The sequence below is a fragment of the Nerophis ophidion genome, linkage group LG08, assembly GCF_033978795.1.
Source record: "Nerophis ophidion isolate RoL-2023_Sa linkage group LG08, RoL_Noph_v1.0, whole genome shotgun sequence".
Classification (NCBI taxonomy): Eukaryota; Metazoa; Chordata; class Actinopteri; order Syngnathiformes; family Syngnathidae; genus Nerophis; species Nerophis ophidion.
This window is the reverse complement of record NC_084618.1, coordinates 15014405-15035871: the sequence shown is the minus strand read 5'-3', so window position 1 is coordinate 15035871 and position 21467 is coordinate 15014405. Positions and strand designations below refer to the sequence as shown.

At 39.5% G+C, this 21467-nt stretch overlaps 1 protein-coding gene across 3 annotated transcripts in view; it reads left to right on the top strand.

The window, feature by feature from the left end:
* Window positions 1–6951: 6951 nt before the first annotated feature.
* Window positions 6952–21467, top strand: part of adamts6 (ADAM metallopeptidase with thrombospondin type 1 motif, 6) — a 108194-nt gene continuing 93678 nt past the window's right edge. For 2 of the 3 annotated variants that reach the window (XM_061907799.1, XM_061907797.1), the window contains exons 1-4: window positions 6952–7250; window positions 10876–11253; window positions 14244–14644; window positions 18140–18317. In XM_061907799.1, coding sequence (XP_061763783.1) covers window positions 11145–11253; window positions 14244–14644; window positions 18140–18317 — 688 coding nt within the window. In that variant the 5' untranslated portion in view covers window positions 6952–7250; window positions 10876–11144. Of the gene's footprint in view, window positions 7251–7271; window positions 7340–10875; window positions 11254–14243; window positions 14645–18139; window positions 18318–21467 lie in introns of those variants that run through there. The other variant, XM_061907798.1, reaches the window with a different exon arrangement.

Below are 21467 nucleotides of genomic sequence, written 5' to 3'. Positions count from 1 at the left end.
GTACCCAAATCCATATTTCTTAGCTTCAAATGAGTAACATTAGCTAAAATATGAAAATAATATATTAGCATGATAACAGATGAATTAGCATCATTTTAATATCTCGCCAAGTATCAACCATATTTCTTAGCTTCAAATGAGTAACATTAGCTAAAATATAAAAATAATATATTAGCATGATAACAGATACATTAGCATAATTTATTGTCTCAACATCCGTGTTTCTTAGCTTCAAATGAGTAACATTAGCTAAAATATGAAAAGGATACATAAGCATGCTAAAATTAGCATGACAACCAAGACTTTAGCATACTTCTGATATGGCAACAAGTATCAAAATCCAAGATGTTTAGGTTAAAAGATATACACATAATTAGCTAAACTGCCAGAATAGGTAAAATATTAGCATGCTAGTGTTAGCAGAGAAATGAGCGTACTTCTAATATGGCGCCAAGTATTTAAATCCAAGTTTTTTAGGTTAAAAGATGTACACGTAATTACCTAAGTTGCTTGCTGAAAATGTTAGCATGCTAATGCTAATGTCTTGCCAAGTATCGACATCCATATTTCTTAAGTTCAAATGAGTTACATAAGCTAAAATATGAAAATAATATATTAGCATGCTAACATTTAGCATGAAAACAGATAAATTAGCATAATTTTAATGTTTTGCCAAGTTTTAAAATTAATATTTTTTCAGGTTCAAATGAATAAAATGAGGTAAAATGTTAGCGTGGTAAGATAGGAAATGTTAGCATACATCTAAGATCGGCACCGAGCTACATTTAGCGTGGTTGGTGTCTTTAACGAAGCAAAGTTGGACATTTTGGTAAATATGACACGCCTGCAGAAGAAGAAGGGATGAAGAAAGAACACCTGCACTTATCTCAACGTTATTACAGGTAATGTATTTTATTATCTTTTATTGCGTGATGTACTTTATGACTATTGTTTTTTTATTCAGGAAATGTTAGCATGTTAATGGTAGCGTCTAGCCAAATATCAACATCCCTATTTGTTAGATTGAAAATAATAAAAGGAGCTAAAATATGAGAAAACATGTTAACATGCTAATATTAGCATCATAACAGATAACTCAACATCATTTGAATGTTTCCAAAATCCAATATTTTTAGGTTTGAACATATACCCATTAGCCAAATTGCTATGGTTAGCATGCTAACAGTAATGTCTAGCCAAGTATCAACATCCCTATTTTTTTGGGTTCAAATAAAAAAAAAAGACAAAATATTTTGAATGTAGCGCCAAGTATCAAAATAAAAAATATTTAGGTTGAAAGATGAATTGCTAGCAGAAAATGTTAGCATGCTAATGGTAGTGTCTAGCCAAGTATCAACATCCATATTTTTTAGGTTGAAATGAATAAACGTAGCTAAAATATGAGGGACACATGTTAGCATGCTAACAGTAGCATGATAACAGATAAATTAGCAACATATGAATGTTTCCAAAATTTTTACATTCAAGCATATACTCATTAGCCGACTTGCTAGCTGAAAATGTTAGCATGCTAACAGTAACGTCTCACCAAGTATCAACATCCATATTTTTTTGGGTTGAAATGGGAAAAATATATATTTTTAATATAGCGACGGGTATCAAAATAAAATATTTTTAGGTTGAAAGATATACACAATTAGCTGAATTGCTAGAAGAAAATGTTAGCATGCTAATGGTAGTGTCTAGCCAAGTATCAACATCCATATTTTTTAGGTTGAAATGAATAAAAGTAGCTAAAATATGAGGAAAACATGTTAGCGTGCTAACAATAGCATGATAACAGATAAATTAGCATCATTTGAATGTTTCCAAAATTTTGACGTTCAAGCATATACCCATTAGCCGAATTGCTTGCTGAAAATGTTAGCATGCTAACAGTAACGTCTCACCAAGTATCAACATCCATATTTTTTTGGGTTGAAATGGAAAAAATATATATTTTTAATATAGCGATAGGTATCAAAATATTTTTAGGTTGAAAGATATACACAATTAGCTGAATTGCTAGAAGAAAAGGTTAGCATGCTAATGGTAGTGTCTAGCCAAGTATCAACATCCATATTTTTTAGGTTGAAATGAATAAAAGTAGTTAAAATATGAGGGACACATGTTAGCATGCTAACAGTAGCATGATAACAGATAAATTAGCAACATATGAATGTTTCCAAAATTTTTACGTTCAAGCATATACTCATTAGCCGACTTGCTAGCTGAAAATGTTAGCATGCTAACAGTAACATCTCACCAAGTATCAACATCCATATTTTTTGGGGTTCAAATGGGAAAAAAAAATATTTTTAATATAGCGATAGGTATCAAAATAATATACTTTTAGGTTGAAAGATATACACAATTAGCTGAATTGCTAGAAGAAAATGTTAGCATGCTAATGTTGGTGTCTAGCTAAGTACCAACATCCATATTTTTTAGGTTGAAATGAATAAAAGTAGCTAAAATATGAGGGACACATGTTAGCATGCTAACAGTAGCATGATAACATAAATTAGCAACATATGAATGTTTCCAAAATTTTTATGTTCAAGCATATACTCATTAGCCGACTTGCTAGCTGAAAATGTTAGCATGCTAACAGTAACGTCTCACCAAGTATCAACATCCATATTTTTTGGGGTTCAAATGGAAAAAATATATATTTTTAATATAGCGATAGGTATCAAAATATATGTTTAGGTTGAAAAATATACACAATTAGTTGAATTGCTAGAAGAAAATGTTAGCATGCTAATGTTGGTGTCTAGCCAAGTATCAACATCCATATTTTTTAGGTTGAAATGAATAAAAGTAGCTAAAATATGAGGGACACATGTTAGCATGCTAACAGTAGCATGATAACAGATAAATTAGCAACATATGAATGTTTCCAAAATTTTTACGTTCAAGCATATACTCATTAGCCGACTTGCTAGCTGAAAATGTTAGCATGCTAACAGTAACGTCTCACCAAGTATCAACATCCATATTTTTTGGGGTTCAAATGGGAAAAATATATATTTTTAATATAGCGATAGGTATCAAAATAATATATTTTTAGGTTGAAAGATATACACAATTAGCTGAATTGCTAGAAGAAAATGTTAGCATGCTAATGGTAGTGTCTAGCCAAGTATCAACATCCATATTTTTTAGGTTGAAATGAATAAAAGTAGCTAAAATATGAGGGACACATGTTAGCATGCCAACAGTAGCATGATAACAGATAAATTAGCAACATATGAATGTTTCCAAAATTTTTACGTTCAAGCATATACCCATTAGCCGACTTGCTAGCTGAAAATGTTAGCATGCTAACAGTAACGTCTCACCAAGTATCAACATCCATATTTTTTGGGGTTCAAATGGGAAAAATATATATTTTTAATATAGCGATAGGTATCAAAATAAAATATTTTTAGGTTGAAAGATATACACAATTAGCTGAATTGCTAGCAGGAAATGTTAGCATGCTAATGGTAGTGTCTAGCTAAGTATCAACATCCATATTTTTTAGGTTGAAATGAATAAAAGTAGCTAAAATATGAGGTACACATGTTAGCATGATAACAGATAAATTAGCAACATATGAATGTTTCCAAAATGTTTACGTTCAAGCATATACCCATTAGCCGACTTGAAGGCTGAAAATGTTAGCATGCTAACAGTAACGTCTCACCAAGTATCAACATCTATATTTTTTGGGGTTCAAATGGGAAAAAAAATATTTTTAATATAGCGATAGGTATCAAAATAATATATTTTTAGGTTGAAAGATATACACAATTAGCTGAATTGCTAGAAGAAAATGTTAGCATGCTAATGTTGGTGTCTAGCTAAGTATCAACATCCATATTTTTTAGGTTGAAATGAATAAAAGTAGCTAAAATATGAGGGACACATGTTAGCATGATAACAGATAAATTAGCAACATATGAATGTTTCCAAAATTTTTACGTTCAAGCATATACTCATTAGCCGACTTGCTAGCTGAAAATGTTAGCATGCTAACAGTAATGTCTCACCAAGTATCAACATCCATATTTTTTAGGTTGAAATGAATGAATACTAACCCCTCTGCCACTGTGAAGCCCACATATATATATATGTATATATATATATATTATTATTATTATTTTTTTTAATTTGTAACAGAGTGAAACATTTTTGGGCTCACAAGTTTTATTCAATTAAATTGTCAGTGTATTTTTTTTTACGCTGAAATTTTATACTATTTTTACACACTGTATTTCAATTAAGATATTTTTTAAACCCACACATTTTTGCTCCCAAATTTTTTATTATTTTACATTGTCAGCATATATTTTTTTTACACAAAATTTGTACTCACACTTAAATTTTAAACCCTGTATTTAAAATGTTTTAATAGTTTCATTTTTTATTCTATTAAATGGTCAGCATATTTTTTACATACAGTATTTTAAAACCCCATTTAAATTGTCAGCGTCATTTATTTTACACTGAATTTCAAAATGCTGTATTTTAACAAAGTCAATTTCATAAAATTTCCATACTGGTTTTTTTATCCACAATTTTTACACATTGTATTTTAATAAACATAATTTTTAAACCCACACATTGTTTTCTCCCAAATATTTTATTCTAATAAATTGTGAGCATATTTTTTACACAAAATTTTTACATACAGTCATTTTAAACCTTGTATTTACATTTTTTTTTAACAATTAAATTTTTTTATTCTATTAAATTGTCAGCATATATTTTTACATGCAGTATTTTAAAACCCGGGGCTTCACGGTGGGAGAGGGGTTAGTGCGTCTGCCTCACAATACCAAGGTCCTGAGTAGTCCTGGGTTCAATCCCGGGCTCTGGATCTTTCTGTGTGGAGTTTGCATGTCCTCCCCGTGAATGCGTGGGTTCTACTCCGGTTACTCCGGCTTCCTTCCACCTCCAAAGACATGCACCTGGGAATAGGCCCCTCCCACCTCCAAAGACACGCACCTGGGGATAGGCTCCTCCCACTTCCAAGGACATGCACCTGGAGATAGGTTGATTGGCAATACTAAATGGTCCCTAGTGTGTGAATGTGAGTGTGAATGTTGTCTGTGTTGGCCCTGTGATGAGGTGGCGACTTGTCCAGGGTGTACACCGCCTTTTGCCGGATTGTAGCTGAGATAGGCACCGCGACCCCAAAGGGAATAAGCGGTAGTAAATGGATGGATGGATGGATTTAAAAACTCTGTATTTTGACATTGTTAGCCCATTTCTTTGTTCAACGTCAACGTCATTTATATTACACTGAATTTTAAAATACTGTATTTTAACAAAGTAAATTTGATAAAATTTCCTCACTGATTTTTTTCTACTCTCATTTTTATTAGCATGATAACAGATGAATTAGCATCATTTTAATATCTCGCCAAGTATCAACCATATTTCTTAGCTTCAAATGAGTAACATTAGCTAAAATATAAAAATAATATATTAGCATGATAACAGATACATTAGCATAATTTATTATCTCAACATCCGTATTTCTTAGCTTCAAATGAGTAACATTAGCTAAAATATGAAAATAATACATAAGCATGCTAAAATTAGCAGGACAACCAAGACTTTAGCATACTTCTGATATGGCAACAAGTATCAAAATCCAAGATGTTTAGGTTAAAAGATATACACATAATTAGTTAAACTGCTAAAATAGGTAAAATATTAGCATGCTAATGTTAGCAGAGAAATGAGCGTACTTCTAATATGGTGCCAAGTATTTATACTCTCATTTTTATTATTATTTTTACACACTGTATTTTAATAAACAGAATTTTTCAACCCACCAATTTTTGCTCCCAAATGTTTTTTTCTATTAAATTATCAGCATCATTTTACACAACATTTTTTTACATACAGTAATTATAAAATATGTATTTTTAATTCTAATAAATTGTCAGCATATCTTTTTTTACATACAGTATTTTAAAACCCTCTATTTTAAAATGTTTAACATTTCTTTATCCATCCGTTTTCTACCGCTTATTCCCTTTTGGGGTCGCGGGGGGCGCTGGCGCCTATCTCAGCTACAATCGGGCGGAAGGCGGGGTACACCCTGGACAAGTCGCCACCTCATCGCAGGGCCAACATCCATCCATTTTCTACCGCTTATTCCCTTTCGGGGTCGCGGGGGGCGCTGGCGCCTATCTCAGCTACAATCAGGCGGAAGGCGGGGTACACCCTGGACAAGTCTCCCCCTCATCGCATGGCCAACATCCATCCATCCATCCATTTTCTACCGCTTATTCCCTTTTGGGGTCGCGGCGGGCGCTGGCGCCTATCTCAGCTACAATGGGGCGGAAGGCGGGGTACACCCTGGACAAGTTGCCACCTCATCGCAGGGCCAACACAGATAGACAGACAACATTCACACTCACATTCACACACTAGGGACCATTTAGTGTTGCCAATCAACCTATCCCCAGGTGCATGTCTTTATTCAATTAATTTTGTTCTTACACTGAATTTTAACCACACACCTTTTGCTCTCGCAATTTTTTATGAATTTAAATATTTGAAGTACAAAAAAGGCTTTTTTTGTAAAAAAAAAAAAAAAAAGCTGGGTAATAAAACCCGCTGCAGTTCCACAGCCGCCCGCAGGGTGTCACGGCCGCCCACACAAAGTTAAGCCTCTCCTTTGACAAAGTGATGGAACTTCCGCACGTAAAGAGCGGCCGTGTCCGCAAAGTCTGCGGGCAGAAAGTCTCACAGACGCGGGCAAAGTTTCCCAAAAATGTGCCTGGTCACCCAACACGTGTCCTTCCCTGCAACGTAACCATTCATCCTGCTATCAAATATAACAATACTCCTTTTTATCCGGGTGTCATTTCAGTCAAGCACATGCGCATAGATGAGCTTTTTTTTCTTTTTTCTTTTTTTCTAAAGCGAGCACATCTGCAGTGACGTCACGCCCTCCCCTTGAAAGAAAAGGTGCAAAAAGGGCTGCGGATGAGATGCGGCACCGCAGCGGCCAGCAGGACCTTTTTGTCCTCGCATCACTTTGTAAGAAGATTACAACGGCGGACGCAAATATCCACGCCTGTCAACAACACATTTATTCAATCATCAGTCGGGGATTTTAGGTTTGTTTTTGTTTTTTTGTGTGCGGGGAAGGACGACCGGAGATGAGCGAGAGCCTGACGTCCGCCGCACGAACTCGCGGAGCGACTCTGCAAGTCCTCGGACCGCAGCTCCCCGCCAACATGGTAAATATCCGCCCCACGCACACCGGACACCGCACACCGTGACCGGACACTGCACACCGTGACCGGACACCGCACACTTCCTTCCACAGGTGACCGACACTTCATTAGGCACACCTGCTCGGCACACCGACGCATGCTCAACAACAACAACAACAACAACCACAACAACAACAACAAAAAGAGCCAAAACGTTGTCTTATTTTGGCGGGCTCCCACGTTTTCACGCCGAGTCTCGACTATCGCGATGTCGTGATGAGAAACAGCTGTGCGAAGACGCGAGGGATGGGACGTTGGCGAACGAACGGAGCTTTTGGACCGGGTCTTTGTAAACCAGCGATGAGTTCTTTTAACTGGACTAGAAAATGACTTTGAAAAGAAACTCAGCATTAACTTTTTTTTTCTTTTTTAAAAAAAAAAGAAAAATCAACACTAAATTGGCCCTAGTGTGTGAATGTTGTCTGTCTATCAAAATCAAATATTTTGTTACGTAACAAATGCTACTTGTTAGCATGCTAGCTTTACTGGCTAATTTTGCACATTGTGCAAATTTTACAGTTATACAGCTCAGCATCAAATATCTTCTTACGTAACAAATGCTACTTGTTAGCATGCTAGCTTTACTGGCAAATTTTGCAAATTGTGCAAATTTCACAGTTATACAGCTCAGCATCAAATATCTTCTTACGTGACGAATGCTACTTGTTAACAAATTTTAACTGTAAAAGTCAAATATTCTGTTACATAATGAATGCTACTTGTTAGCATGCTAGCTTTACTGGCTAATTATGCAAATTGTGCAAATTTTACAGTTATACAGCTCAGCATCAAATATCTTCTTACGAGATGAATGCTACTCGTTAGCAAATTGTAACTGTCTGCACATCAAAATAAAATATTTTGTTACGTAACAAATGCTACTTGTTAGCATGCTAGCTTTACTGGCAAATTTTGCAAATTGTGCAAATTTTACAGTTATACAGCTCAGCATCAAATATCTTCTTACGTGATGAATGCTACTCGTTAGCAAATTGTAACTGTCTGCACAACAAAATCAAATATTTTGTTACGTAACAGATGCTACTTGTTAGCATGCTAGATTTACTGGCAAATTTTGCAGGTGTACACCTCGGCGTCAAATATTTTGTTGCGTTTTGCGCAGTGTCAAATATTTTCTTACTTGACGTATGCTATTTGTTAGCAAATTTTAACGATAAAAGTCAAATATTTTGTTCAGGAATGAATGCTACTTGTTAGCATGCTAGCTTTACTGGGTAATTTAACTTGTGTACACCTCAACGTCAAATATTTTCTTACAAGACAAATGCTAACTATTGGTGTGCTAACGTGAGTAGGCTAGCTTTTTTGGCTAATTTTGCTGGTGTACAGCTCAGTGTCAAATATTTTCTTACTTGACGAATGCTATTTGTTAGCAAATTTTAACTGTAAAAGTTAAATATTTTGTTACATAATGAATGCTACTTGTTAGCATGCTAGCTTTACTGGCTAATTTTGTAGGTGTACACCGCAGTGTCAAATATTTTCTTACAAGACAAATGCTAACTGTAGGTTTGCTAACCCGAGTAAGCTAGCTTTTTAATGTAGTAGTTTTTTCTGCGTGTGTCAAGATAGTTGAAGATAGTTATTTACTAACACAAAACATGCTCACGCACACGTTCTCCAACATCTCACGCCCCCTCAAGTGACGTAATATTTTTTCACGCCCCCCTGAAGTTTATGGTCATATTTTATCCGTATGTGTCAAGATAGTTCTTTACCAGCACAAAATTCCCTAACACCTCACGACCCCCCGACCTTAGTAACGGAACATTTTTTCACGCCCCCCCTGAAGTTAATGGTCCTATTTTATCCGTATGTGTCAAAATAGTTCTCTACCAGCACTAAATTCCCCAACACCTCACGCCCCCCTAAGTGATTTAATGTTTTCACGCCCCCCCCGAAATTAATCGTCATATTTTATCTTTGTCAAGATAGTTCTTTACTAACACTAAATTCCTCAACCCCTCACGTCCCCCCTAAATGACGTAGTATTTTTTCACGCCCCCCCCTCCCTGAAGTAAATGGTCATATTTTATCAGCATTTGTCAAGTTAGTTCCTTACTAACACTAAATTCCCCAACATCTCACGCCCCCCAAGTGACGTAATATTTTTTTTTCACGCCCCCCCTGAAGTTGATGGTTATATTTTATCAGCATGTGTCAAGATAGTTCTTTACCAACACTTAATTCCCCAACACCTCACGCCCCCCTAAGTCATGTAATATTTTTTCACGCCCCCCCTGAAATAATCGTCATATTTTATCCATGTCAAGATACTTCTTTACCAACACTAAATTCCCCAACACCTCACGCCCCCCGAAGTGACGTAATATGATTTCATGCCCCCCTGAAATAATCGTCATATTTTATCTTTGTCAAGATAGTTCTTTACTAACACTCAATTCCCAAACATCTCACGCCCCCCCAATTGACGTAGTATTTTTTTCACGCCCCCCCTGAAGTTGATGGTTATATTTTATCTGTATGTGTCAAGATAGTTCTTTACCAACACTAAATTCCCCAACACCTCACGCCCCCCTAAGTCAGGTAATAAGATTTCACGCCCCCCCTGAAATAATCATCATATTTCATCTGTGTCAAGCTAGTTCTTTACTAACACTAAATTCCACAATTTCTCATGCCCCCTAAGTGATTTAATATGTTTTCGCGCCCCCCGAAATTAATCGTCATATTTTATCTTTGTCAAGATAGTTCTTTACTAACACTAAATTCCTCAACCACTCACACCCCCCCTAAATGACGTAGTATTTTTTCACGCACCCCTTCCCCGAAGTAAATGGTCATATTTTATCAGCATTTGTCAAGATAGTTCTTTACTAACACTAAATTCCTCAACCCCTCACGCCCCCTAAGTGACGTAATATTTTTTCACGCCCCCCCCCGAAAGTTAAAGGTTATATTTTATCTATATGTGTCAAGATAGTTCTCTACCAACACAAAATTCCCCAACACCTCACGCCCCCCCTAAGTGACGTAAAAAAAAATTCACGCCCCCCCCTGAAGGTACTGGTCATATTTTATCTTTGTCAAGATAGTTCTTTACTAAAACTCAATTCCCCAACATCTCACGCTCCCCCAAGTGACGTAATATTTTTTCACGCCCCCCCTGAAGTTGATGGTTATATTTTATCAGTATGTGTCAAGATAGTTCTCTACCAACACTAAATTCCCCAACGACTCACGCCCTCCCTAAGTGACGTAAAAATGTTTTCACGCCCCCCCTGAAGGTACTGGTCATATGTTATCTTTGTCAAGATACTTCTTTACTAACACTCAATTCCCCAACATCTCACGCCCCCCCAAGTGACGTAATATTTTTTCACGCCCCCCCCCCCCCCCCCCCGAAAGTTAATGGTTATATTTTATCAGTATATGTCAAGATAGTTCTCTACCAACACTAAATTCCCCAACACCTCACGCTCCCCTAAGTGACATAAAAATGTTTTCACGCCCCCCCCGAAGGTACTGGTCATATTTTGAGAGCACAGTTTGGAGGTGAAGGAGGACTTGTATCAGCCTTTAACTCGTGCCGGGGTCTTCTTGGCAGGACTGCGGCTGGACGGTCCGAGGCGAGGTTCCGGTCTAGATCCTGTGGGCGTGGCCCCGAGCAGCCTGATGGACGGCCGTGTTGTTTTGGGCGAGCGGACCTGGACTCGGCACTGGGACTAGAACCTGTGCACAAACCATGGAACCCTTATGGCTTGTCCTCGGACTGAGAACACGCTTGTGAGCCCGCTTTAGCCCCTCCCCCTCCTCCTCTTTTCGTCCCACGGCCCCGCCCCCAACGCCCCGCCCCATGTCCCATCTCTGCCAAGAATGATGGAAATGTTGTGGAGGACGCTGACTTGGACTTTGAGCCTGGTGGTCATGGCCGCCTCCCACTTCCACTTCCAGAACCTAGACCCACTCTCACGCCACTCCCAAGGTAGGACCTCACCTTCAATCGCTAGCTGACAACTAGCAAGCTAATCGCTAGCCGACAACTAGTGCGTTAATTGCTAGCTAAAAACTAGAATGCTAGTCACTAGCTGACACGCTAATCGCTAGCCAGCAACTAGTGCGTTAATTGCTAGCTGACAACTAGAATGATAGTCACTAGCTGAAAACTTGCACGCTAATCGCTAGCCAGCAACTAGTGTGTTAATTGCTAGCTGAAAACTAGAACGCTAGTCACTAGCTGACACGCTAATTGGTAGCCGGCAACTAGTGCGTTAATTGGTAGCTGACAACCAGAACGCTAGTCACTAACTGACACGCCAATCGCTAGCCAGCAACTAGTGCGTTAATTTCTAGCTGACAACCAGAACGCTAGTCACTAGCTGACACGCTAATCGCTAGCCGGCAATCAGTGTGTTAGTGGCTAGCTAACAACTAGAATGCTAGTCACTAGCTGACAACTTGCACGCTAATCGTTAGCCAGCAACTAGTGCGTTAATTGCTAGCTGAAAACTGGAACGTTAGTCACTAGCTGACACGCTAATCGGTAGCCGGCAACTAGTGCGTTAATTGCTGGCTGACAACTATAATGCTAGTCACTAGCTGAAACCTAGCACGCTAATCGCTAGCAAGCAACTAGTGCGTTAATTGCTCACTGACAACCAGAACGCTAGTCACTAGCTGACACGCTAATCGCTAGCTAGCAACTAGTGCGTTAATTGCTAGCTGACAACCAGAACGCTAGTTACTAGCTGACACGCTAATCGCTAGCCAGCAACTAGTGCGTTAATTGCTAGATGACAACCAGAACGCTAGTCACTAACTGACACGCTAATTGCTAGCCAGCAAATAGTGCGTTAATTGCTAGCTGAAAACTAGAACGCTAGTCACTAGCTGACACGCTAATCGGTAGCCGGCAACTAGTGCGTTAATTGCTAGCTGACAACCAGAACGCTAGTCACTAGCTGACACGCTAATCGCTAGCCAGCAACTAGTGCGTTAATTGCTAGCTGACAACCAGAACGCTAGTCACTAGCTGACACGCTAATCGCTAGCCAGCAACTAGTGCGTTAATTGCTAGATGACAACCAGAACGCTAGTCACTAACTGACACGCTAATCGCTAGCCAGCAACTAGTGTGTTAATTGCTAGCTGAAAACTGGAACGTTAGTCACCAGCTAACACGCTAATCGGTAGCCGGCAACTGGTGCGTTAATTGCTAGCTGACAACTAGAATGATAGTCACTAGCTGAAAACTTGCACGCTAATCGCTAGCCAGCAACTAGTGCGTTAATTGCTAGCTGACAACTAGAATGATAGTCACTAGCTGAAAACTTGCACGCTAATCGCTAGCCAGCAACTAGTGTGTTTATTGCTAGCTGAAAACTAGAACGTTAGTCATCAACTAACACGCTAATTGGTAGCCGGCAACTAGTGCGTTAATTGCTAGCTGACAATTAGCACGCTAATCGCTGGCCGGCAACTAGTGCGTTAATTGCTGGCTGACAACCAGAACGCTAGTCACTAGCTGACGAATTGCACGCTAATCGCTAGCCAGCAACTAGTGCGTTAATTGCTAGCTGAAAACTAGAACGTTAGTCACTAGCTGACACGCTAATCGGTAGCCGGCAACTAGTGCGTTAATTGCTAGCTGACAACCAGAATGCTAGTCACTAGCTGACACGCCAATCGCTAGCCAGCAACTACTGCGTTAATTGCTATCTGACAACTAGAACGGTAGACACTAGCTGACAACTAGCACGCTAATCGCTAACCAGCAACTAGTGCGTTAATTGCTAGCTGAAAACTACAACATTAGTCACTAGATGACAACTAGCACGCTAATCGATGGCCGGAAACTAGTGTGTTAGTTGCTAGCTGACAACTAGAATGCTAGTCACTAGCTGACAACTAGCACGCTAGCAGTTGGTTGGCAACTTGTGCGTTAATTGCTAGATGGCAACTTGTGTGCTGATTGCGAGGTTGAGACTTGCATGTTAATGGCCAGCCGGAAACATGTGTGATAATCGCTAGATGGCAACTTGTGTGCTGATTGCTATGTGGAGACTTGCATGTTAATGGAAAGCTGGAAACTTGTGTGCTAATCGGTAGATGGCAACTTGTGTGCTGATTGCTAGGTCAAAACTTGCATGTTAATAGCGAGCTGGAAACGTATGCGCTAATCGCTAGACGTCACCTTGCATGTTAACACTGAGCCAGAAATGTGTGCGCTAATCGCTAGATGGCAACTTGTGTGCTGATTGCTATGTGGAGACTTGCATGTTAATGGAAAGCTGGAAACTTGTGTGCTAATCGGTAGATGGCAACTTGTGTGCTGATTGCTAGGTCGAAACTTGCAGGTTAATAGCGAGCTGGAAACGTATGCGCTAATCGCTAGACGTCACCTTGCACGTTAACATTGAGCCAGAAATGTGTGCGCTAATCGCTAGATGGCAACTTGTGTGCTGATTGCTAAGTGGAAATTTGCATGTTAACGGCGACCTGGAAACGTATGCGCTAATCGCTAAATGGCAACTTGCGTGCTGATTGCTAAGTGGAAACTTGCATGTTAATGGCGAATTGGAAAGTTGTGCGCTAATCGCTAGATGGCAACTTGTGCACTGACCACGAGGTGGAAAATCACAGGTCAGTCGCTAGCTGGACATCGGCGCGTTAATCACCAGCTGACAACCAGGGCCCTAATCACTACATGGCAACTTGTGCGCTGATGGCTTGCATGTTAACGGCGAGCTGGAAACGTGTGCGCTAATCGCTAGATGAGAACTTGTGTGCTGATTGCTAGGTGGAAACTTGCATGCTAATAGCGACCTGGAAACGTGTGCGCTAATCGCTATGTGGCGACTTGTGCGTCGATGGCTGGCTGGAAACTCGTTGTTAATCACCGGTTGAAAGCTAGCGCTCTAATTGCTAGCTGTCTTAAATGCTAGCCCTGTCAAAGGCTGTGGTCTGCCTCCACAGAGGAGTTCCTGTCCTACCTGCAGCACTACCAGCTGACCGTGCCGGTCCGGGTGGACCAGAACGGAGAGTTCCTGAGCTACACCGTCAAGCACCACCGGCCCGGCAGACGGCGGCGCGGCCTGGCGGACCCTTCCGCCCCCGCACCCGCCCCCGCCCCGGGCCCGGAGACGCCCGAGGCCCCGGAGTCCCGGCTCTTCTACCAACTGAGCGCCTACGGCAAGCACTTCCACCTGAACCTGAGCCTCACCCCCCACCTGGTCTCCAAGCACTTCACGGTGGAGTACTGGGGCCGGCGAGGGCTGGAGTGGCGCCACGACACCATGGACAACTGCCACTACACGGGCTTCCTGCGGGACCGGCGCCGCACCAGCCGGGTGGCACTCAGCAACTGCAACGGCTTGGTGAGTCCACGCCAGAGCGCCGGGCGGGCGCCGTCCGAGCCTCGGCGGGATGCGGTCCCCGTCAGCGTCAAATATGTGTTTGAAGACTGATACGTGTTAGCATGCTAATGTTAGCATACTAGTTTTTTTTTGCTGAGTTTGCAGTTACACACAGCATCGTCAAATATTTGTTGTTTGACGACCGATACCAAGTAACGTAATACTTGATGCTGAGCTGTATACCTGCAAAATTAGCTAAGAAAAGTTAGCATACTCACATTAACATGCTAACAAGTAGCGTTCGTCATGCAATAAAATATTTGACGCTGAGCTGTATACCTGCAAAATTTACCAAAAAAGCTAGCATGCTAACAGGTAGTTTTGTCATGTAACAAAATATTTGACGCTGAGCTGTATATCTGCAAAATTTACCCAAAAAAGCTAGCATGCTGACAGGTAACATATGTCATGTAACAAAATATTTGATGCTGAGCTGTATACCTGTAAAATTTAACAAAAATGCTAGCATACTAACGTTAGCATGCTAAAAACCAGCATTCGTCATGTAACAAAATATTTGACGCTGAGCTGTACACCTGCAAAATTTACCCAAAAAAGCTAGCATGCTAACAGGTAACATATATTATGTAACAAAATATTTGACGCTGCGCTGAATACCTGCAAAATTTAACAAAAATGCTAGCATACTAACGTTAGCATGCTAAAAAGTAGCATTCGTCATGTTACAAAATATTGATGCTGAGGTGTATACCTGCAAAATTTACCCAAAAAACTAGCATACTAATTCTAGCATGCTAACAAGTAGCATTGGTCATGCAACAAAATATTTGCCGCTGAGCTGTATACCTGCAAAATTTACCCAAAAAGCTAGCATGCTAACAGGTAGCATTTGTCATGTAACAAAATATTTGACGCTGAGCTGTATACCTGCAAAATTGACCAAAAAAGCTAGTATGCTAACAGGTACCATATATCATGTAACAAAATATTTGACGCTGCGCTGAATACCTGCAAAATTTAACAAAAATGCCAGTATACTAACGTTAGCATGTTAAAAAGTAGCATTCGTCATGTAACGTTAGCATGTTAAAAAGTAGCATTCGTCATGTAACAAAATATTTGATGCTGAGCTGTATACCTGCAAAATTTGCCAAAAAAGCCAGCATACGAACGTTAGCATGCTAAAAATTAGCATTCGTCATGTAACAAAATATTTGATGCTGAGGTGTATACATGCAAAATTTACCAAAAAAGCTAACATGCTAACAGGTAGCATTTTACATGTAACAAAATATTTGACGCTGCGCTGAATACCTGCAAAATTTAACAAAAATGGTAACATACTAACGTTAGCATGCTAAAAAGTAGCATTCGTCATGTAACAAAATATTTGACGCTGAGCTGTATAACTGAAAAAATTACCAAAAAAAGCTAGCATGCTAACAGGTAACATATGTCATGTAACAAAATATTTGACGCTGCGCTGAATACCTGCAAAATTTAACAAAAATGCTAGTATACTAACGTTAGCATGCTAAAAAGTAGCATTCGTCATCTAACAAAATATTTGATGCTGCGCTGAATACCTGCAAAATTTAACAAAAATGGTAGTATACTAACGTTAGCATGCTAACAAGTAGCATTCGTCATGTAACAAAATATTTGACCCTGAGCGGTATACCTGCAAAATTTACCAAAAAAAGCTAGCATGCTAACAGGTAACATATGTCATGTAACAAAATATTTGACGCTGAGCTGTATACCTTCAAAATTTAACAACATTGCTAGCATACTAACGTTAGCACGCTAACAAGTAGCATTCGTCATGTAACAAAATATTTGACGCTGAGCTGTATAACTGCAAAATTTACCAAAAAAAGCTAGCATGCTAACAGGTAGCATATGTCAAGAAAAACAATATTTGATGCCGAGCTGTATACCTGCTAAATTTACCAAAAAAGCTGGCATACTAATGTTAGCATGCTAAAAAGTAGCATATTTGACGCTACTTTGCATGCTAAAATGAAAGTGCTAACCATTAAAAAGCGATGTGCGGGCCTGAAATAGCTAACACTGCCTGAAGTAGTTTGCATATTAGAAGCAAAAAAGGGAAAGTTTCCTGCAGCACCAAATATGGTCACACAAGTGATGCTCTGCATGCGCTGTAACGCCGGGTGAAATATGCGAGGGACACATGTAGGTGGTCCGTTGTTGTTTGGATGTTAGCATCGCTCTAATCGCCCATTTGACGGCTGCTACAGTAATAGATTACTTTTTCCCAGCCATTAGCGTCTCTTGGTCAGGAAGCTGGGAGGCGACGCCCAAATAAGGAGCTATTAGTTGAAAATGAGGCATGCTAACACTGTTAGCAATGCCAGTTTGCAGCTGCCGTTGTTTGAAGAAGTATTAGCTTCTGTCGCTAAATGCTAAGCAATTTTTGTGTGTGTGTGTGTGTGTGTGTGGGGGGGGGGGGGGGGGGGGGTGTGGAAGTCACTTCCTAGCGGTCCCACTAACAGAGACTGTTTTTAACAAAGTTTTAATGCACACATTTTTAATGAAAAAATTACTAATGATGTTCCATAAATTATTTTAAATTTTTTTCTCAAAAAGATTCAAATTAGCTAGTTTTTCTCTTCTTTTTTTCGGTTGAATTCTGAATTTTAAAGAGTCGAAATTGAAGACAAACTATCTTTCAAAATTAAATGTTCATTTTTTTCCTGTTTTCTCCTCTTTTAAACCGCTCAATTAAGGTTTTTTTTTCATCATTTATTCTCTACAAAAAACCCTCTGTAAAAGGAAAAAAAATGTACAGACAGAAATACCCTTTTTTTGTATATATATATAGATTTTTATCTATATATATATATATATATATATATATATATATATTTATGTATGTGTGTGTGTATATATATATATATATATATATATATATATATATATACATATAGATATACATACATATATATATATACATGTGTATATATATACATGTATATATATATGTATACATACATATATATATATATATATTTATGTATGTGTGTGTATATATATATATATATATATATATATAAATATATATATATATATATATATACATACATATATATATATATATATACATGTATATATATATGTATGTATATATTTATATATATATATATATGTATGTTTATATGTATATATGTACATGTATGTATACATATATATATGTATGTATATATATGTATATATTTATATATATATGTATGTTTATATGTATATGTATATATGTACATGTATGTATACATATATATATGTACACATATATGTATGTATATATGTATATATTTATATATATATATGTATGTATATATGTATATGTATATATGTACACATATATGTATGTATATATGTATATATACATATATATGTGTGTACATATATATATAATATGTGTGTGTGTGTACAATGTTTCTCAGCTAGTATTGACCATGTGTGTTTCCCCACAAGCACGGCGTCATCACGACGGAAGAAGAACAATATTTCATCGAGCCGCTGAAGAAGGTGAAGAACATGTCGTCCAGCAGCCACTGGAGCCTGGAAGAAGCCCAGCAGCATGTTATCTACAAAGTGTCCGCCATCGCATCCTCGCAGGAACACAGTCGCGAGTCCAGCTGCGGCGTCTCAGGTGAGTCTGACCTTCTTCTGACCTTCTGGTCAGCCTCCATCTGGGGGCTTCTTCTTACCTTCAGAAGCAGCGCAATACAAAGGTTGTTTTTCAAAGAAATAGGAAATGCCATTTCAGCAGACATTGTGTGCCAATGCTGAAGAGCCAAAGGCAAACTGAAATGCTAACAGTTAGCACGCTGGCTTAATAGAGTCAAGTCGCCCCAAAATTTGCAAAATGAACCAAAAAAAAAAAAAAAATCCTAACAGTACTATGCTAACATGTTTATGATAGCATGCGTACAGTTAGCATCGATGAAATAGTACAATATACGACACTGTGGTGTATACCTGCTAATTTAACTAAAACGACCAAATTATATAAAAATAAAAAATGTAGTTATCAAGTACCAAAATATGACCTTCAAAATTACCTAAAAAAATCTAGCATACTTACGTTAGCATGCTAACAACTAGCATTTTTCAAGTAACAAAATACTTCATGTCGAGGTGTATACCTGCAAAATTAGCTAAAAGAATCAAGCATACTAGCATTAGCATGCTAACAAGTAACATTTGTCAAGTAAGAAAATACTTGACGCAAAGGTGTATACCTGCAAAATTAGCCCGAAAAAAATCGAGCATAAGAGCTTTTGCATGCTAACAATTGCATTTGTCAAGTAACAAAATACTTGACGATAAGGTGTATACCTGCAAAATTAGCCCAAAAAAATCGAGCATAATAGCTCTAGCATGCTGACAAGTAGCATTTGTCAAGTAACAAAATACTTGACGCTAAGGTGCTAAGGTGTATACCTGCAAAATTAGCCCAAAAAATCGAGCATAATAGCGTTAGCATGCTAACAAGTAGCATTTGTCAAGTAAAAAAATACCTGACGCTAAGGTGTATACCTGCAAAATTAGCTAAAAAAAAATCTAGCATACTAACATTAGCATGCTAACAAGAAGCATTTGTCAAGTAACAAAATATCTGACGCTAAGGTGTATACCGGCAAAATCAGCCCCAAAAATCGAGCATGCTAACAAGTAGCATTTGTCAAGTAATAAAATACGTGACGCTAAGGTGTATACTTCCAAAATTAGCCCAAAAAATAAAGCATAATAGCGTTAGCATGCTAACAAGTAGCATTTGTCAATTAACAAAATACTTGACGCTAAGGTGTATACCTGCAAAATTAGCTAAAAAAAAGTCTAGCATACTAACATTAGGATGCTAACAAAAAACATTTGTCAAGTAACAAAATACCTGACGCTAAAGTGTATACCTGAAAAATTTGCCCAAAAAATTAGCGTACTAATAATAGCATGCTAACAAGTAGCATTTGTCAAGTGACAAAATACCTGATGCGGAAGTTTATACCTGCAAAATTAGCCCAAAAAATTAGCATACTAATATTAGCATGCTAACAAGTAGCATTCGTCATTTAACAAAATACTTGACGTTAAGGTGTATACCTGCAAAATTAGCTTGAAAAAAATCTAGCATACTAACATTAGCATGCTAACAAAAAGCATTTGTCAAGTAAAAAAATACCTGACGCTAAGGTGTATACCTGAAAAATTTGCCCCAAAAATTTGCCCAAAAAATTAACGTACTAATAATAGCATGCTAACAAGTAGCATTTGTCAAGTAACAAAATACCTGACGCTGAAGTTTATACCTGCAAAATTAGCATACTAACGTTAGCATGCTAACAAGTAGCATTTGTCAAGTGAAAAAATACCTGACGCTAAGGTGTATACCTGCAAAATTTGCCCAAAAAGTTAGCGTACTAATATTAGCATGCTAACAAATAGCATTTGTCAAGTAAGAAAATAGTTCAGGCTAAGTTGTACACCTGCAAAATTAGCCCAAAAACAAGCGTGCTAATATTGTCATGGGACAAACTGGAGAAAAGAAAAAGTGATATTCAGGTATTTGGGACGAAAGGTAGGAAGCTGTCACCGCCAGGAAGCTAGCGTGTCTTAACACGTAGCATCTTCTAGATTCTTCCCAGACCACCTGGGTCATAAAGCCAGAATGAGTCCAGCTGCCGGGTTTAAAGGTGCGGACGCCATGTCCTCTTCGTGCTAGCAGACACCTCAACACGTGTACGCGCTAGCGGACACCTCAACACGTGTACGCGCTAGCGGACACTCAACACGTGTACGCGCTAGCGGACACCTCAACACGTGTACGCGCTAGCGGACACCTCAACACGTGTACGTACTAGCGGACACCTCAACACATGTTCGTGCTAGCGGACACCTCAACACGTGTTCGTGCTAGCGGACACCTCAACACGTGTACGCGCTAGCGGACACCTCAACACGTGTACGCGCTAGCGGACACCTCAACACGTGTACGCGCTAGCGGACACTCAACACGTGTACGCGCTAGCGGACACCTCAACACGTGTACGCGCTAGCGGACACTCAACACGTGTACGCGCTAGCGGACACCTCAACACGTGTACGTGCTAGCAGACACCTCAACACGTGTACGCGCTAGCAGACACCTCAACACGTGTACGCGCTAGCGGACACCTCAACACGTGTACGCGCTAGCGGACACTCAACACGTGTACGCGCTAGCGGACACCTCAACACGTGTACGTACTAGCAGACACCTCAACACGTGTTCGCGCTAGCGGACACCTCAACACGTGTACGCGCTAGCGGACACCTCAACACGTGTACGCGCTAGCGGACACCTCAACACGTGTACGCGCTAGCGGACACCTCAACACGTGTACGTGCTAGCGGACACCTCAACACGTGTACGCGCTAGCGGACACCTCAACACGTGTACGCGCTAGCGGACACCTCAACACGTGTACGTGCTAGCGGACACCTCAACACGTGTACGCGCTAGCGGACACCTCAACACGTGTACGCGCTAGCGGACACCTCAACACGTGTACGCGCTAGCGGACACCTCAACACGTGTACGCGCTAGCGGACACCTCAACACGTGTACGCGCTAGCGGACACCTCAACACGTGTACGCGCTAGCGGACACCTCAACACGTGTACGCGCTAGCGGACACCTCAACACGTGTACGCGCTAGCGGACACCTCAACACGTGTACGCGCTAGCGGACACCTCAACACGTGTACGCGCTAGCGGACACCTCAACACGTTTAGGTGTAGTCATGCTAGCAAACACGT